Source organism: Pseudorasbora parva, chromosome 14, assembly GCF_024679245.1.
Source record: "Pseudorasbora parva isolate DD20220531a chromosome 14, ASM2467924v1, whole genome shotgun sequence".
Lineage (NCBI taxonomy): Eukaryota > Metazoa > Chordata > Actinopteri > Cypriniformes > Gobionidae > Pseudorasbora > Pseudorasbora parva.
In genome coordinates, this window is record NC_090185.1 from 20,280,288 (window position 1) to 20,300,282 (window position 19,995).

At 33.8% G+C, this 19,995-nt stretch overlaps 1 protein-coding gene across 6 annotated transcripts in view; it reads right to left on the reverse strand.

Annotated features, from left to right (window-relative positions):
• Nucleotides 1–18,903, reverse strand: part of eps15l1a (epidermal growth factor receptor pathway substrate 15-like 1a) — a 30,990-nt gene extending 12,087 nt beyond the window's left edge. For 5 of the 6 annotated variants that reach the window (XR_010897879.1, XM_067415778.1, XM_067415777.1 and 2 more), the window contains exons 1-21: nucleotides 18,769–18,903; nucleotides 16,486–16,527; nucleotides 16,269–16,358; nucleotides 16,133–16,180; nucleotides 15,958–16,053; nucleotides 15,814–15,879; nucleotides 15,594–15,719; nucleotides 14,404–14,463; nucleotides 13,999–14,241; nucleotides 13,764–13,921; nucleotides 13,523–13,679; nucleotides 11,168–11,230; nucleotides 10,526–10,611; nucleotides 7,516–7,548; nucleotides 7,298–7,370; nucleotides 5,980–6,141; nucleotides 5,691–5,888; nucleotides 5,312–5,476; nucleotides 4,052–4,157; nucleotides 3,797–3,847; nucleotides 38–174 (exon numbers count right to left, since the gene is read on the reverse strand). Coding sequence is in view for 5 of the 6 variants with exons in the window: in XM_067415778.1 (XP_067271879.1) it covers nucleotides 38–174; nucleotides 3,797–3,847; nucleotides 4,052–4,157; nucleotides 5,312–5,476; nucleotides 5,691–5,888; nucleotides 5,980–6,141; nucleotides 7,298–7,370; nucleotides 7,516–7,548; nucleotides 10,526–10,611; nucleotides 11,168–11,230; nucleotides 13,523–13,679; nucleotides 13,764–13,921; nucleotides 13,999–14,241; nucleotides 14,404–14,463; nucleotides 15,594–15,719; nucleotides 15,814–15,879; nucleotides 15,958–16,053; nucleotides 16,133–16,180; nucleotides 16,269–16,358; nucleotides 16,486–16,527; nucleotides 18,769–18,888 (2,280 nt within the window). In the remaining variant the exon portion in view is untranslated. The remainder of the gene's footprint in view (nucleotides 1–37; nucleotides 175–3,796; nucleotides 3,848–4,051; nucleotides 4,158–5,311; nucleotides 5,477–5,690; nucleotides 5,889–5,979; nucleotides 6,142–7,297; nucleotides 7,371–7,515; nucleotides 7,549–10,525; nucleotides 10,612–11,167; nucleotides 11,231–13,522; nucleotides 13,680–13,763; nucleotides 13,922–13,998; nucleotides 14,242–14,403; nucleotides 14,464–15,593; nucleotides 15,720–15,813; nucleotides 15,880–15,957; nucleotides 16,054–16,132; nucleotides 16,181–16,268; nucleotides 16,359–16,485; nucleotides 16,528–18,768) is intronic. The other variant, XM_067415779.1, reaches the window with a different exon arrangement.
• Nucleotides 18,904–19,995: the final 1,092 nt, after the last annotated feature.

Consider the following 19,995-nt stretch of genomic DNA (forward strand, 5'->3'; position numbering starts at 1 on the left):
AAGGGGATTAATGTGATGTTGTTGACTTTCAGGGTACCTTTGAGGGAAGAGTGGCACTTTTGCTAAAAGGGTCGGCGTTGCTGAAGGGGTCCGGCTTTGCGGGTTTCTTGAAGAAATCTTCAGAAGAGGTCCTAAACGGGTCGGCCTCTGTGAAAGGGTCTCCTCCGAAAGGATCTGAGAGAGTTTAGAGCTTAATGTAACTGTCCAGGGGAAATTCTTGCATTTAAATATCATCATTTACATTATTATCTTATCATATTTCTATTTTCAGGCCACATTTTATGAGAGTTAGGGAACTGAAAGCCTCATTTATTACTAAGGGGGAACTGTGCCAAGTTACCTGACCATGATGTTCAATACCATGAAGCTTCGTGCAAGAATCGTGGTGTATTTCATAAACAGAAATTAAATATTGGCATTATAAAAATGCTCTTGCAAGGGAACTGTTACCTGCCTCATTACATTAAATGTTTTTAAAAACGTTGTAAATATTTATTGTAAAAAGTTATGGCTGTCACACGATTAAAAGAAATTACCCCTGAAAAGATAATTTAAAGTAATTATTATGTTAAATGAGAAAAGCTTCAAATAGACCTTATAAAAAGTAGTTTTATAAATATATGTTTTATTTGATTCGACAGAATTTATTACACATAAACTTTTAAGATACAACAGCCATCATGTTTTTTTTAGAACCTGCATCTGAATTGGTATTTAGTAGGGGTGCGACGAGACACTAAGCTCACAAGACGAAACGAGACATGAGATTGGGTTCACGAGAACGAAATGAGACGAGACTAGATTTTTACACAGTATTTGTAGGAAATCCTTTAAAAAAAACATGACTAGAAAAATAGTCTGCAAGTGCATTTGGAAATGTTTTAACTCATCATCTTGTAATGAATGTCATTTCAGTTCTACTTTCTGAGTATACATTATCATACACAGTAAAAGAGAACACTCACGCGCACAAAGTTTTGCCACAAAATCAATTGACTGGCTTCTTTCCAGTAAGATTGTCTCTTGTCTCTGAGTAAATGATTTTCAGGTGAACCATCCCCAAAATATGACATTCTTTTTTAATGAAATGATACTTTAAAAGAGAAATGAATACTGCCAGTAGGCAAGTCTTTGGGCCCTATTTTAATAATCTGAGCTCATTGTCTACAGCAGGGGTCACAAGGTCACCCGCAAGGACTACGAGTCGCCCGCGGGACTGCTCTAAAAATAGTTCACCATAGCACCTTTTAACTGCAAAATATTATTTAAATATTACTCCTGCAAATTCTGTGAATAACGGGTGAAGATGAGAGGGCGCACGCACGTACATACATACATACACACACACAAACACACACACACACACATTTGTTTTTGTGACATATGGGGACATTCCATAGGCGTAATGGTTTTTATACTCTACAAACTGTATTTTCTATCCCCTTACACTGCCCCTACCCCTAAACCTACCCATCACAGGAAACATTCAGCATATTTACTTTCTAAAAAAAATTTATCCTGTATGATTTATAAGCAAAAGAAAAGTGGGGACATGGCCAATGTCCTCATATTTCACCCTCTCCTTGTAATACCTATGTCATAACCATGTCATTATACACGTTTCCTCACGTCACAAAAATATGCCCACACACCCCCACACACACACACACTCACACCCACACACACTAGGGCTGTCAAAATTGCTCAAAAATGACGTTCGAATATTCCCTCTAAAACAAACACAAAAATTCGAACTATTCGAACATCTGGGTGCGCATTTTGTCAATGATGCGCATTACGTCAATAAGCTGCCGTGTCACTATATGAGGATAGGGACGCATAAACTGTCTCTTCGTGACAATTTACTTAGTTTCATTTGAGAAAACTGTCATATGAACACACTCAAAGGTCTTCATGGCAACCCGTCAAAATAAAAGTTTGTTTTTTAGAACGTCAAGACATACGTACGTCTCTATGTAATAATAATAATAATACGTCTCTATTAATAATAATAATTATGTCTGGATGGTTGCTTATTTTTCACAGCATAGCTTTACATGTTTAAGTATTATTTACTTATAATGATTTTCATCATAAATAATAAACTGAATATTTTTTTTATTTTTTTAAATAGTTAAATAAATTAAAAAAAACATTTTGCTGTGGTACCAAAATTGGTACAGAGGACCAGACAATTTTTATGGTATTGGTACCGACTACTGGAACTACTGTGTAAAACAGTTTGGATAGTTGTTAATATGAGAATTATTTAGAGAGTTTTAAGTATTGTATAACATGAGTAGCTCTTGGCGACTTTCATTTTTAAAAAGTAGCTCTGAAATGAAAAAAGGTTGAAGACCCCTGGTCTAGAGCATGGCGCTGTCTAGATCATGGCGCAAGCCCACTTTTGCTAGTTTAACAACGGGAAAAACGATCAGCACATACGGCGCATGGTGTAAAATGGTTGTCCATATTCTCTTATGGGGGGGTCTAATGCTATTTCATGCATTCACACTTATTTACACTGTTAGAGTTGGATTCTCATGCTTAATATGGCTCAAATTTCAAAAAATGAGTTGAACGTATGACAGAGTATTTCTGTGCCAAATACACTCCTTCAGGATTAGTATCATTTTGGTAAATGGTAAATGGACTGCATTTATATAGCGCTTTTATCCAAAGCGCTTTACATTTTTGCCTCACATTCACCCATTCATACACCGACGGCGGTGTCAGCCATGTAAGGCGCCATCCAGCTCGTCGGGAGCAGCTGGGGTTAGGTGTCTTGCTCATGGACACCTCGACACTTGGTCAGGTAGAACCGGGGATCGAACCACCAACCTTTCGGTTTGTAGACAACCTACATGAACCACTGAGCCACTGCCGCCCTATTTTCGGAACCTTTTTTCCGAGTATGGCCCTGTATGACTTTATAAAGTGCGGAATTCCTTGACACTTCTCCGGGATGAGCGCGTACGCATGTCATGCCGTTTTGTTAGCAATCAGCGTTTCAAGGTGGACTATAAAGTATTTTTGCAGTAAAATATCACAAAACCACCAGGCCAGTGTTATATAGTTTGTTCAGTTGAGTTCTTACAATATCCTAAATGTTTCCAACTATTTGTAAATTGTAAGACAATTGCTATTTTAACCAAGGAGCTGGGACATCTGAGGGAGTTGCTGTCAATTGCGTTATATCTCAGTTTCCGGTTTTATCCTGCAGAAATGCTTTACTCTTAGCAGTGTGCAGCAAGTGTCACAGCAGCCACTGAGCGAATGCACAGCGTAACGTCATATCATTTTAAACACACTTAACTTTATCTAATGTGATAAACAGAGCGGAAAGCGGATATGGAGCCGGCGACTGTGTCCCATCATAATAAAAGTCCCGCTGATCGCGAGCCGTGTGTTGCTTAACAATCGCTCCAGCGGCCTTGCTCAGCTCCTTCAACACTCGTTCCTGCTCTGCTTCACACATTAACATTAATAATTACATCCATGAACATGATTTCTGCCCAAGTCCTATCCTGATTCTTTTCCACTGGCTGTGAGGTGAAGACCACATGTTCCAAGATTCTGAGCTCAAACTTGCCGTCATCAAACTTCGCCTTTTTTTTAAATAGGCGCCCTCTAACGGATGTAATGTAATCAAAGCGAACGTATTTGAAAGTTATCCAGGGATAATGCCATGATGTATTTTGTGTGTGTGTGTCTGTGTGCTAGTGACTCCTTAGCGCCGCCCACTGCATGCCTCGTTTAACCTATAATATACACATAAACATATTCAACAGGATACCTGCAACCGTCGAGGTCTGCTTTGAGAATGGGTCGTTCTGGAATGGATCGCCTACAACAAGCAAAAAGAAAGAGGGAGATGCGTTCAGTAGACATCGCAAAGGCGTCAAAATCTTGGCCACACAGCAGGGATTTACTTATTGCCATGGTAAATCATTTACACTGTTAGTATAGCATCCAGACCCTTCACTAAGGAAGAGAAGTATTTCATTTGAGCCGATTAAAAGAGAAAGAATAAAGAATGTACACAACCAACCTTTGAATGGGTCTGTTTTAAATGGGTCTTCAGACTGGAAGGGGTCCGTGTGCATCTCCTGAGGAGCGCTGTTGAACACAGTGGTCTTCACTTTGAAAGGGTCCTCCTGTAATGCGTTTAAATTACCATTAGTCAAGAGTGTTTTCTTTCTGGAAGACATTGTAGAAATCTTATCACATTCATTTTATAGTTGATTATGGCTTAATTCTAGCTTTTGTCTACGAATGTCTAAGAAGTACTATGTTAGAGGTCCAGCCGAAAATATTTGTCTCAAAAGAGTAAAGATGAAAAGCACTAACTCACTGGTGGAAAAAAATACTTGAAATAAAAACGCTGAAGAATTAATTTCAGTCATTTTGTGTTTACAAATTACAGTTTAAGCCAGCACCTCAGCTGTTCCAAATAACATAAGAAGATCTGTTAACAGTGTTGGGTTTCCAAATTGTACCTTTGCATGCGAGGCATAATTCAGAAAGAAAAGCAAGCAAAGTTCTCCATCAGAAATCAGAGAACGTCCACAGGAATTCAATCGCAATCACATGAGGAGTGAGGTTCTTGCTTGTTCAGAAATGTTCTGGTTATTGAGCTTAATTTAGAAAAACACGATCTGTTATAAGTGACAGTGTGAAAATATGAGAAATAGTTCAGTATGAGTTATTAGTTCAGTCAGATATGACAAATAGTAATAAAACGTGGGTGTAAATATACGCTGTTGCATTATTATTAAAATGTTTATATAGACATATATTTAAATAAAAATTATACATTAATAAGAATATAAAACGTTTGATATAATTAAATAATAATAATTATATATATATATATATATATATTTTTTTTTTTTTAATTAATTAGTAATAAATAAATAAAAAATAAAAAAATACCACCTAGACACATATAATGTGTAAAATGTTTTTACTATTAATAAAAAAAATGTAATTGATAAAATCATTAACAAAAACGTTTTAGTTGTACATACATATACATACATATATTATAGATTTTTATAAATACATATTTACAAAAAAATTATAATATTGTAAATATATAAAATCTTTTCTTTTTTAATGGAACAAACCTGACTGTGCTGATCATATTGCAAACTAACAATAGCTATATACTACAATTAATACTGCATCAATTTATTACGATTTATTAATATTTTACAATCAAATTTAGTTTATTGCCATTCTAAGCAGATAAGCCTAAAATACAAACTTAAATACTTGCGACTCTTAAAAATCAAGTAAGACGTCTCACCATGGCCCCGAAACCTCCGTTCTCCTTCTCTGGGAAGCCTTCACTCATGTCAGCCAGGTTGGTCATGCTGCCCCCATGGGTCCCGTTCAGAGTGCTGCTGTACTGCTCAATGCTCTTACTGATTTCGTGTTGGCTGTCCTGGATCTGGGAGAGTTTGCTCCGTGCCTGCAACATGCACACCTGTCAGCTTGATCTGTTACATGCTTTAAAATAATTCTGACATTATTAAATATAGCAGTTTCTGGTGTCTGCCTTCTAATTTCTTAGGTAATCAAATTTGCATGAATTAATTTGATATGATGGACATCTTTAGAGGTTTGTCTCCCCCTAGTGTACACTTTTGGTTCATACAGTACATCATATGTTCCAAAGGAACAACCTGGTTGATCTCGTCCTGCGTGGCTTTGAGGGACTTTATGATTGTTTCTAGCTGAATCCTGCCAGCTTGTAGACTCTGCTCTAGCTGCGCTTCCTCCTGCTGCAGGCGGTTGAGGTCAGCCTTGGCCCGGCCCAACTCTTCCTCTTGGCTCTGTAGGTCTGACTCCTGCGAATGGATCTGGGTCTGCAGGGATGAGATCTGAACCGAAATAGAGTGGAGTGGATTCCTTTAACGTTCATCAATATGTCATTTGAAGATCTAGTAAATCGTCTTGTTTGTTTTCGCTCACCATTTGCGATTCTTCCTGGCACTTCTGTCGTACGTCATTAAGCATGTCTTCAAGCTTCGCCTTCTGCTGGTCCATCTCCTCCAGCCGGTCCTGAGCATCCTGCTTCTGGGCTTCAAGCTCCTGGAGGCTGGATGCCTCTCGGTCCAGATCGTTCTGCATCTCCTGTCAATCAAACATAGATCAAATCAATTAAAACATGTATAAATGTATGATTATATTAGTAATGCTTTACACATAATTTTGTGTTTATATAAATATATTAAAAACAAAATATTTATCAAATTTATTCAATATTGCTATATTTATCAGAACAATAATAAATATAAAAAAATCTGAATATATTTTATAATAAAAAAAATTAAATGGTATTAATATAATACAATATTAGTACAATTATTAGCTTAATTATACTTATAATTAAAAATTATTAAATATAAATAATAATATAATTGTATTATAAGTTTAGATTAATTAAATTTATAATAGTAAAAAAAAATTATAAATGTATTTTTAGTTTAAAATATGTATAATACATTAAATATATGTTCCTAATAATAAATGTTGACAGATATATTAAAAATATTTTTCTTTGAAATATACTAATAGTTAAAGTATTTTTTATATATTTATCATAGAAAAATAATAAAAATAAAATACATTACATATTATATTACTATTACATTAAATATATTTTATAATGAATATATTTACCATAGAACAATATCAAATACTTTTAAATAAAATATATAAAAAATATTTAAATATATGTAATTTATATGTATATTTTAATATAATTAAAATACAAATATTTGTAAAATTATCTAAATTATAAAAAATGTAATATTTTCATAAATATGTGTATTCTTAAATATTTATACTAATATTATTACAAAACTATTAATAAAATACCAATAACATTTATAATAATATTAGTTATTTTTTACTAATTAAGTATATTTTCCTAACTATAATACAAATAATACTTAATATATAATACTAGTAATATATTAAATATATTATACTTTTAGTAATATATTTACCTTTAAATACATTAATAACAGTTTAATTTTATATATCATATAATTATAATAATAATAATAATTATAATAATAATAAAATACTTTTACATGCTACATTAATAATTTAAATATATTGTATTATTAATGTAATTATAACGCTAATAATAATACTATTTATAATAAATTAAAACATTTAAATTTAAATATATTTATAATATTTTAAGTAGATTTTTATAATTACTAATATATAACAATTAATAATAAATAAATCATAATAATAATTGCACTGCCAGGTTTACCTGAACCTCTGTGGTTTTGTGTCTGATGGCCTCCTCTGTTTCTCTGATGTCTTGTTCCAGCGTGTATTTCTCTCTGTCGAAATAATTAAAAAAAGAAACACAAAAACCTTTATCAACTGTTAGCAACTAGAAAACATCCCTCATACCTGCCTCCTTCACACACAAAAAACCGTCACACACACAAAACAAGAACCGTGACAGCCAAGAGAGGGTTTTACCTGAGTGTATCCCAGTGTGTGAAAGCAAGAGTGCTGAGGCAGCATGAATAGGCAAGTAAAACAAGAGATTTCATAAAAAAACTACACACATTAAACGCACACACTGGGAAGAGAGGAAGGAGGAGAGATGAGGTTTTGTCAGGGAGAGGGAAACTTATCCGCCACCAAGAGCTTTCAGGTACCTTTCTGTTTCCCTTGAAGTGTGCATGTGAGCATGAGAGTCATTTGAGGGTCATCTATAGGGGAACTGTTCAGAAAGGACAAATATTCTAGGTTTGGTGTGGTGGGCCAACGAGAAAAATGAAGGACAACAAAAATGGGAGTAGGCAAAAAGGTGCGCATTTTGAAAATGGCACAGTTATGATTGTTGTTGTTTTTTTAATGTTTTTTATGTTGTTTTTTTTAAGCATACATTTAATTTGCTTTACAGCAAGATGTTTATCAATACACAATTTTAACCAAAATTTTTTTATTAAGTACAAATATTTACTTTGCACATCAATTTTACTAGTGTTTTTGGACCATATCTATGCTTTCCATCTGCTTTTTTTGTTGATGGATTTAAACAGAATGTTTAAAATGTATTATATTAATCATACATTTAATATACTATTTATTTATTATAATTCTAAAACTAATATATATATATAAATATATAAATATATATATATATATATATATATATATATATATATATATATATATATATATATATATATATATATATATATATATATATATATATATATATATATATACATATATACATATACACACACATATATATTGAGGTCCTTCTCAAAATTAGCATATTGTGATAAAGTTCATTATTTTCCATAATGTAATGATAAAAATTAAACTTTCATATATTTTAGATTCATTGCACAGCAACTGAAATATTTCAGGTGTTTTATTGTTTTAATGCTGATGATTTTGGCATACAGCTCATGAAAACCCAAAATTCCTATCTCAAAAAATTAGCATATTTCATCCGACCAATAAAAGAGAAGTGTTTTTAATACAAAAAAGTCAACCTTCAAATAATTTTGTTCAGTTATGCACTCAATACTTGGTCAGGAATCCTTTTGCAGAAATGACTGCTTCAATGCGGCGTGGCATGGAGGCGATCAGCCTGTGGCTCTGCTGAGGTGTTATGGAGGCCCAGGATGCTTCGATAGCGGCCTTAAGCTCATCCAGAGTGTTGGGTCTTGCGTCTCTCAACTTTCTCTTCACAATATCCCACAGATTCTCTATGGGGTTCAGATCAGGAGAGTTGGCAAGCCAATTGAGCACAGTAATACCATGGTCAGTAAACCATTTACCAGTGGTTTTGGCACTGTGAGCAGGTGTCAGGTCGTGCTGAAAAACCAAATCTTCATCTCCATAAAGCTTTTCAGCAGACGGAAGCATGAAGTGCTCCAAAATCTCCTGATAGCTAGCTGCATTGACCCTGCCCTTGATAAAACACAGTGGACCAACACCAGCCGCCGACATGGCACCCCAGACCATCACTGACTGTGGGTACTTGACACTGGACTTCAGGCATTTTGGCATTTCCTTCTCTAGTCTTCCTCCAGACTCTGGCACCTTGATTTCCGAATGACAAGCAAAATTTGCTTTCATACAAAAAAAGTACTTTGGACCACTGAGCAACAGTCCAGTGCTGCTTCTCTGCAGCCCAAAAGTGGCTTGACCTGGGGAATGCGGCACCTGTAGCCCATTTCCTGCACACGCCTGTGCACGGTGGCTCTGGATGTTTCTACTCCAGACTCAGTCCACTGCTTCCGCAGGTCCCCCAAGGTCTGGAATCGGTCCTTCTCCACAATCTTCCTCAGGGTCCGGTCACCTCTTCTCGTTGTGCAGCGTTTTTTGCCACACTTTTTCCTTCCCACAGACTTCCCACTGAGGTGCCTTGATACAGCACTCTGGGAACAGCCTATTCGTTCAGAAATTTCTTTCTGTGTCTTACCCTCTAGCTTGAGGGTGTCAATGATGGCCTTCTGGACCGCAGTCAGGTCGGCAGTCTTACCCATGATTGTGGTTTTGAGTAATGAACCAGGCTGGGAGTTTTTAAAAGCCTCAGGAATCTTTTGCAGGTGTTTAGAGTTAATTAGTTGATTCAGATGATTAGGTTAATAGCTCGTTTAGAGAACCTTTTCATGATATGCACATTTATTGAGATTTTGGGTTTTCGTGAGCTGTATGCCAAAATCATCAGTATTAAAACAATAAAAGACCTGAAATATTTCAGTTGGTGTGCAATGAATCTAAAATATATGAAAGTTAAATTTTTATCATTACATTATGAAAAATAATGAACTTTGAGCTAATTTTTTGAGAAGGACCTGTATATGTATATATATATATATATATATATATATATATATATATATATATATATATATATATATATATATATATATATATATATATAAATATATATATATATATATATATATATATATATATATATATATTATAGTGCTGTCAAACTACATTAATCGCACCCAAGGTAAAAGTTTGTTTACATAATGTGTGTGTGAACTGTGTAGAATTATTATGTATATATAAATACACACACAAGCGTATGACATAGGTATTAAAAGGAGAGGGTGAAATATGAGGACATTGGCCATATCCACACTTTTCTTTTGCTTTTACTCTTTTTAGAAAGTAAATATGCAGAATGTTTCCTGTGATTTGTAGGTTTAGGGGCAGGGGCAGTGTAAGGGGATAGAAAATACGGTTTGTACAGTATAAAAACCATTACGCCTATGGAATGTCCCCATATGTCACAAAAACAAACGTGTGTGTTTGTAATTTCTTCCAACAAAAAAATAAAATAATCTTTTTTATTATTATTATTATTATTATTACTATTTACTAGTAAAGAATGATAGTGACTCTAAAAAAACATTAATTCAATGGAAAGAAGAAAAAATATTAGTTTGATGAGAATTCTTATCTTTTAGCAATTCAAATCTATCCCAGAGCCAGTGTATTGTATTACCTCTGCAGCTGTGCGATCTCCTGACTTATATCGTCCAGTTCTTTAATCCCGGTGAACTCGCCTGAACCCACAGAGCTGGAGCTGTCCTGTATGGGGGTCCAGCAAATAAAGTAAGTCCTGATGCATTTGAACCACACATAAGCACAGCACCACACAAACAGAAAGGGAAGAGAACAGCAAGGAGCCACCACACGGGAGCAAAGACGAGCTTGACTTCCACCTCTGATGCTCAAAACATGGGGAAGTCAAGACACGGCACCATTACACAGCACTGGATCTCTCACAAATGCTTTCCAACTCAACATCTCGGCTAACAGACCACCGAAAGCATTTGTTAAGTCTTTTTCTAAACGTTACCTACCCATAACTTGAACATTATTGCCTGATTTTAGCCATTGAGTAACCGCATAAAACATCAGCAGCATTGAAATGTGGATGGAAAGGAACAGAAGATTGTTTGGTGAGATATTTGGATTGCGTTTGTGATAAGATGTTAGTGGCTCTCTTGATGTATTGTGAATGGCTACATTTTCATCTAAGCGTTCAGGTTTGAAATCCTAACTGGAGAAATACAACAAATGCTAATTAAGTGGAAATACATGTAATGAAAGAATGAGAGGGAGAGATAAAGAGATTGTTTACCCGGCGCATCTCGCTCAGTGCGGCCATCTCAGAACCCACTGGTGTCATATATCCTGACAGACTCTGAAAAAAAACAGAGGAAGCTCTTCAAAATGAGGGACAGAACTGTGCTGTTCAACATTAACCCATTAAAGCAAAAAAAAATGTAATTTAATTATAAAGTGATATTGTTTCAGTTCACATTGCTCATTATTCATTTTATTTATTCACTGTGACTGTTCCAAATTGAAATGCAATTTTTTTTTATAATTATAAATACAACCGAATATTATGCGTTATTAAAATATTAAGTATTTATTTAACATAATGTTATTTGTTGTATTTAAATTATGCTGATTTTAATGAAATGTACAGTATTTTTTTTAAATCATTGTATATGGACAGGATTCTTTTTTAATTATGAGATTTATTTTATTATCAAAATAAGATTTACTCTAGATTTGATTTCAATTCAGTACAACATATATAAATAATATATATGACAAATGATTAATCTAAAAATAATATATTTTTACTTTACATATGTCAATGGAAAAGATCTTAATGATGTCAAAAATAGGCATTTCTTGAAGTCTTGTTTTTACTTTTGATTGTGGGGCAAAATATAAGAGTGATATTACAGTATTTTATATCATATATATATATATATATATATAATTTTAAATAATACTGTTAAATAACTTAATTTTCATTAAGTTTTAGTAATTAAGCTATGTGCTTTTAATTATTAGTAATAATTATTTTATATTTCTGTTTCTATTTAGTTTTATTTCAGCTTCAGTTTTAGTAATTTTACTACTTCAATATCAACTTATTTTATTTCAGAATATAGCCAGTTTATGTTTTTTTGTCTAATATTTATATTTGTTTTATTTCATTTCAGCTGATTTTTTACAAATAAGGGTGTACTCTCACGATCTGAACCGTGCCTGGGCGCGTTTGACCCCCAGAGTCTGGTTCGGTTTGAGTAGTGCGAGTGCTCTGTACTGTGCCCGGGCGTGGTTCGTTTAGCCGGACCTGGCCTTCTTTGAAGAGGTGGGCCAGAGTGCTGTTCGGTTTGGCGCGGTATGCATGTAGTGCGAACGCTAATCGCGTGCGGAACAGTTGTACGCTGCCTACTGGCCTGGTTAAAACCAGACCATTCTCAGCAGTAACTGAGTTATGGTCTGGCAAATCTTCATAGACGAATCATTTCCAAAGGAGCGTCACCAACGGACGATGACGTAGCAGTGCGACAAAGAATCATCTGAGACAATTCTCTGTTTGTGATTTCGACGAAGATGTTGCAATGGCTTCTGACGACTTTTGCCGCTGTTGTAAAAGAAATATGATAATGCTGGTGTCCACCGCCACTCCATCAACATTTTTGCAAAATTTAAAAAACCTTATAGCATATCAGACCGACTGAAACATCTCGGATTGACAGTCGAACAGAAAACATGAAGCTCTGATTGCATTTGCCCTCATTGTAAGGCGTTTGTATTGCGATTAGAACACGATTTGCATTATTTTGAAAATAAAATAATATTGATGAGTCTTTGGAAAATTGTGTCTCACAAACTGTATTCAAAATCAGTCATTTCAGCATATTAGAATGATATCTGTAGGATTAAGTGACACTGAAGACGTCCTCTTGGCCAGACTACTTGCAGAGCAAATCTAAATTTGCCAGAAGTTGTCTGGGTTTTCCCAGGCTAGTGCGCTACTGTCATCATTATGATAGCAAACACAAAACTATTACTACTTGGATACACTTTTCAATTAATTCAATTATATTTAGGTTTATAATGGTCCTGGTTCTCATCTTATTGATGAACATGAATTGTAGTTTGCGTGTAAAGCTGCAAATTTCTCCATCAAAGTCAGCTGCCTCCGTAATAATCTTCTGATACGTGCAGTGCTATCAAATGAAAATCGCTGTGCGGCATAAACGATAAATCTATTAGACAGTCTATTAGCGAAAGTGCTTTTCTTCCTGTCTTCTTCAAAACAAAAAGTTACATTGTGAATGAAGTAAGCGTGCTAGGGGGACAATCGTGCTCGGGCTCGGTACAAGGCAACCTTGCCTGATGTGAGTACACCCTAAAGATGACATTTGTTGTTTGCTTTTTTACAATAAAAAAACACCCACCTTTTTAAAAATAACACTGAACAAAAACATTTCATTTAAAGCAGGCATTTGGCAGACACTGCTTATTTAAAGACTGTATACTTTAACAGTATACAGGACAGTCTTACATGGACAGTCTTTATGAACCATAGATCTCTTCCTCTGGGATTCAAACCTACAACATTTCAGTCAGGTGCAGAAGCCCATGACGAGCATGTAGTTGTAAACGTGCCAATATGACTTACAGGTCCCGGTGTGCCGCGTTCGGACGGTGGGATCATATCTGGAGTCAGAGATTGTGGAGGGTCCAAGCCTTTGCTCACTCTCTGCTGAATGAAATACATGGCCAAGGAGAACTGCTCGCGTGTGAGTTTGCCCATTTGCCTAGTGTCCGCCAAAGCCCTGACAAAGACAAGTGGAAGTTACCAATGTGCCAATCACAACAACAAGAGAGAAGAAAAGTCAAAAGCACATTTTAAATGGTACCAAATATGTGCCAGGAGGTTCTGAGAAAGGCCGGATTGCATGAAGATATCTTTAACTTCATGGCCGCTGACGAAGCCGTCGAGATCAGAGTCTGTTTTGAGGAAGATGTCATCGTAGCGCCCTCTGTCTGCAACTGGTACCACCCAGTTTACCGAATGCTGATGATAAAAGTTAAAACATCAGACCCACTTTAATTCTTCTGTACGACATGAACATGAAAACACAGCAGAAATACCTGTGAGGATTTGAGGGTGTGTTTTGGGGACAAACTCCCAGCGCTGTTGAGTGAGTTCATGCTGCCGTGAGAGGGGGTCGAGCGCAGACTGTCTTTAGGCGGGGGTGGGCTGCCTGGTAACACTGGCACCATGTTGGACAGAGACCCTGAGGACTTCTTCCTTTTAGATGGAGGGATGAGAGAGGAGGGCAGGACGGAGGGCACTGGCTCCTTCTCCAGGGCACGGTAAACCAGATGCATAGCCTGTACAGAAATTTGTATTGTATGCTGAACATTTTGGCACATTTAGTACATACTTCATGCACACACTGTTTTCTGTTCCACACAATGAGCTTAAATAACTATATGTAGTATGCTATTATGAGTGTGATTTTATAATAGCACAAAAAATGAATTACCACTCACCACTGCAAACTCATCTTTGTCCAAGTGTCCGTCTTTGTCGATGTCACTCAAATCCCACACCTGATCAGACAGTCATATAATAATATTTTTGTATTATAGAAATTATATTTTAAAATGTAATATTAATAACTGCAAATAAATATTTTAATGAATATTTAATTATATGCATTTATTAGGGATGTCCCGATCAAGTTTTTTGTCCCCCCGATCCAATCCGAGTCATTGAGTATTTGCCGATACAGATCCAATCCTGGCATGAGTGTAAATACTAAAATGACTGCCAAAACTCTCTCTTTTTATATCTATCTACATACCGGTCAAAAGTTTGGAAAAGTTCTCTCCTACATTCATCAAACCTTCATTTATTTGATCAAAAATACAGAAAAAACGAATATAGTGAAATATTATTACCATTTAAAATTATAGTTTTCTATTTTAAAATACTTAACAATTTAATTTATTTCTGCGACTTTCATCAGCCATTACTCCAGTCTTCAGTGTCACATGATCCATCAGATATTCTAATATGCTGATTTATTATCAATGTTGTCAATATATAAAATAATATTTAATAATAACCTGTGATACTTTTGTCAGGATTTTTTTTAAGTTAAAAAAAGAACAGAATGTATTGAATTTAAAATAAAAAAAACTTTTTTTGAAAGAAATGAATACTTTTATTCAGAAAGGGTGGGTCAAATTGATTTAAAAATATTAAAGTAAAGATTTATATTGTTAGAAAATATATATATTTTAAATAAAGCTGTTTTTTTTAACGTTTTATTCGTCAAAGAATCCTGAAAAAAGTATCACAGGTTATAAAACAATATTAAGCAACACAACTATTTCCAACACTGATAATAAATCATTATATCAGAATGATTTCTGAATGATCATGTGACGATAAAGACTGGAGTAATGATGCTGAATTTGCACCCCAGAAATAAATTATAATTTAAAATATATTCAAATAGAAAACCATTATTTTAAATGGTAATAATATTTCACAATATTACTGTTTTTTCTGTATTTTTGATCAAATAAATGCAGGTTTAAAGAGCAGATTAGACTTCTTTCAAAATCATTAAAAACAGTAATGTTTCCGAACTTTTGACCGGTACTGTACATACACACTGTATAAAGACATAGGTAGATGTAAACATCATTTTTAAAGTACATTTGAATTTTACCTTTCCGAGAACATCCACAGGTAGTTTGGAGTTTATTAGTACTGGTTTGACCTTCTCACCGGACAGTAATCCATTCACTGGGACAAGACTTTCAAAAATACCATCAAATTTGCTTTTCTCTTCAGGCTGAAAAATCAAACAAAGAGGATTTAGGATAAATACTCATGAATGCTTTAGTAAATTGCAGTCTAATAACCAATAACCAATCAAAATAACTTACCCGCACAGCCCAGTGGCTCTCATTGGTTGATGTCACAGAACTCAGCGACGGGCTGCTGTGGTCCTTCTGGAACAGAAATGAGAATGTCTGTGAGCTCACACTGCATGGAATACAATGATTTCAACCCTAAACCCTGAGACTTACGAATTTTGGAGGGGGAACGGGGAGGTTTAGACTGGAAAGGCTGATGTCGTGGCCACTCTGCGCGGAGGCCACGAGTCGCAGAGCTACGTAAAATCCCTGATAAACCAAAACAGGATCAAGTTAACGTTCAGTTTCTGATCCTGACTGATGCTCTTATAAAATATGATACTTTTACCTGTTTATCCAAGAAACCTTTGCCATCTGGATCGGCTAAATCCCAGATCTGAGAATAGACAGTAGGTAATTATGGATAATGTATATCCAAGTATCATTTCGGAACAAGTTTAGCATTGATTTACCCAAACACCAACCTTTCCTAATGTGATGTCTGGCAAGCCTGATTTTTTCAAGAACAAGGCAGCCTCTGTAGGTCCAACCCTCCCCGTGTTTCCTGGGTCGACCTTTAAAAAACACATATAAATGAGGGTGAAATATGCTTTTTGCTGCAAAAAAAGATATTGATGTATTAAAAAAAGAAGATCACTATGATAAAGTTTACAAAATTTGAATAACAGAATTAAGCCTTACCTGTCTGTAAAAGTTCTCATATACAGGGTTCCCACTTGACAGCTAAAAGAAAGAACAAATTCATGATTAAATAAATTGAATTATGAATATATTGAATATGGTATATGGCAAATATGCCTGATTATTTGAGTTAAAGGTATAGTTCAAGTTTACCCAAAAATTAAAGTTCTGTCATCATTTACTCACCCTCAAGTTGTTCTTTCTTCTGATGAACATAAAAGAAGATATTTTGAAAAATGTTGGAAGGGGTTTCTACTATGGGAGTCAATGGGGACCAGCATCTGTTTGGCTACCAACATTCTTCAAAATATCTTCTTTTAATTTCAGCAGAAGAAAGAAACTAATACAGGTTTAGAACAATGTGGGGACGAGTAAATAATGATCCAATAATAATTTGATTTAAAAAATAAAAAAAATTAATAATGTATATACAGTACAGGCCAAAAGTTTGGACACATTACTATTTGTAATGTTTTTGAAAGAAGTTTCTTCTGCTCATCAAGCCTGCATTTTTTTAATCAATACAGAAAAAAATGTAAGATTGTAATATATTATTACAATTTAAAATAACTGGTTTTCAATTTATTATACTTTATATGATCATTAATTTCTGTGATCAAAGCTGAGTTTTCAGGATCATTCCTCTAGTCTCCAGTGTCACATGATCCTTCAGAAATCATTCTAATATGATGATTCATTTTCAAAGAAAAATAAAACAAAGAAGCAAATGTTTTAAAAATATAAATATTTTTAACAACAATATACACTACTGGTCAGTAATTTGGGGTCAGCCCATTTTTTTTCTTTCTTTTTTGAAATAAATCAATAATTTTATTCAGCAAGGATGTGTTAAATTTATAAAAATTGATAGTAAAGGAGATTTATACTATTTGAAAATATGTTTTTATTTTGAATAAATGCAGTTTTTTAACCTTTTATTCATCAAATATATTAGCCAGCAGAACTGTTTCCAACACTCATAATAAATCAGAATATGAGAATGATTTCTGAAGGATCATGTGATAGACTGGATGTCACATGCGACTGAAGACTAGAGGAACGATCCTGAAAATTCAGCTTTGCATCACAGAAATAAATGATAATTTAAAGTATAATAAATTGAAAACCAAATATTTTAAATTGTAATAATATATCACAATATTTAAAAAAAAAAAAAATCAGTATTTTTGATCAAATAAATGCAGGCTTGATGAGCAGAAGAAACTTCTTTCAAAAACAAAATGTGTCCAAAAAAGTGTCCAAACTTTCGGCTGGTACTGTATATATATATATATATATATATATATATATATATATATATATATATATATATATATATATATATATATATATATATATATATATTTTTTTTTTTTTTTTTTTTTTGAGTGAACTATCCCTTTAACTAATCAATTAAAATGATAATTGCAGAAATAAAATAAAATACAAATATTTTATTCAAAACCTAAATGTAAAAACCAAAACAAAATAATTAATTAATGTACCTTAAATTAAATTAAGTGAAAAATAAAGGAAAACATTATTCAAAATATGAATAAATACTATAATAATATATAAATATTAAAATAACACTGATAATGCAATATTATAATATATGTAATTCGTTTTTTTATATATTTATTTTAATGGGTTGTGCACATAACTGTATTTACTATATAATTTAATCCATTACAGTTCATAAGGCAGGCAGTAGGCTACAGTGAGATTACTGATGCTCACTAATTCCCATCACCGCTAAGCTAAAACTAGCGGTTCAACAGCCATTATCATATATGAGAGTTAATATCTATATTACATTGCCTGTCAGTATAATTTAGCAGCTTGTATTATTGCATTATACACATATTCTGAATTTACTTTATAGTTAAAGCGTCCTGACAGTTTTTAAGTGTTGATGGTGTTCTGCTATATTGCGGCTAGCTAGTTACATTAGTTCAACTCTGTTGTTTACTGTATTTCTCATTCATATAAATGGCCGTTATCGTTATATGTTCTTGCTACTGAATCCTTATAGCACATTTAATTGAAAAATACATTGTCGCTTCTTTATTTTACTACAGACATGCGATTTAAATCGAGCTAATCGGTTAGCAATCTGAGCCCGACTGATGAGGCCCGTGACATTTTCCCTATAAGTGTCAATCAAACGACCCGGTAGCGCAAATAATGAGATCGATTTGTGTCTAATTCTTAGATATATTTGTGCATATCGGTGTTTATGCTCACAATTTCCTTGTAATGTGTGTTTTTAGCTGGTATTACCTGAGTGAGGGTCGCGAGGGCTGCCATCTTTTCCCTGTTGCTGCGGAAACAGCGGGTGAGGGAATGAGGGGGGCTGAAGAGGAGCTGAATGTTCATCCATTCACACAGACAGACACCCATGGCCCATATAATAATAATAACAATAATAATAATAAAAATAATAATAGTCATTAATGATAATAACAACACCAATAATAATCAGTACTAGGTAAGTTACTCTAAAAAATAATCTATCATAAATAAATTATACTGTACTACTCCTGTCCAAAAAAAAAAGAAAAAAAGATTGCATTACTAATTACTTTCTAAATCCCGTTTCATCCTCGACCAGTTGAATAATACAAGCACATGAAACTGATCTTTTAATTCTTTCAAATAAATCATATGCAACTGCATAAATTATTCTTGAACTGACCAAAGTATTTGAAGGGGAAAGTTTACATAAAAACATGCATTAGAATCTTGACGTTAAATCCACTGTTGTTTTATATAGAAGAGTTATATACAGTTATGTATCATATTACACCTCAAATTACTGTAATTAAAAAACAGAAAATGAAGAGTAATCCCTTACTTGTTCAAGGGAAAATGCTTGTAATGACATTTACACACAACACTGATGATGATGATGATGATGATGATGATGATGATGATGATGATGATGATGATGATGATGATGATGCTATTACTACTAATAATAAAATAATAATGATAATGATAATAACTTACAAATAATGAGTAATATATAAAAGTAAATTATTGGCTAAATTAAGTTAAATTACACTTCAATCAGCCAATCAATAGTGCACTAATTTTTTTAAGTTGCTATAGCCTAATCTTTTAAAGTTGCAATAAGGATTGAAATAAAATGTTTAAAATGCCACAAAACAACATTGTCTTTACATTTGCCAAAAATAGAACTTTTGTTTTTTGTTATTAAAAAACAGACAAGCAAGCTCAGCTCAGGAGACGAAAAACAAAGGCAAAATAACATGACATTACTTAAAAAGTAACGAAGTAATGCAATTCATTTCTTTTTTGAGAGTAACTCAATGTTAACGCATTACTTGGGTGAATAGTGGTGGATGGATGGATGGGTGGATGGACAAATAGATGAAACATCAAATTAAGTATCTGCACATTCTTCAAAACATCAGCAAATTACTTATTTTTTCGAGCAGCAAGAGCCTATTTGTAATAAATATATAATAACAAAGTATATAATAA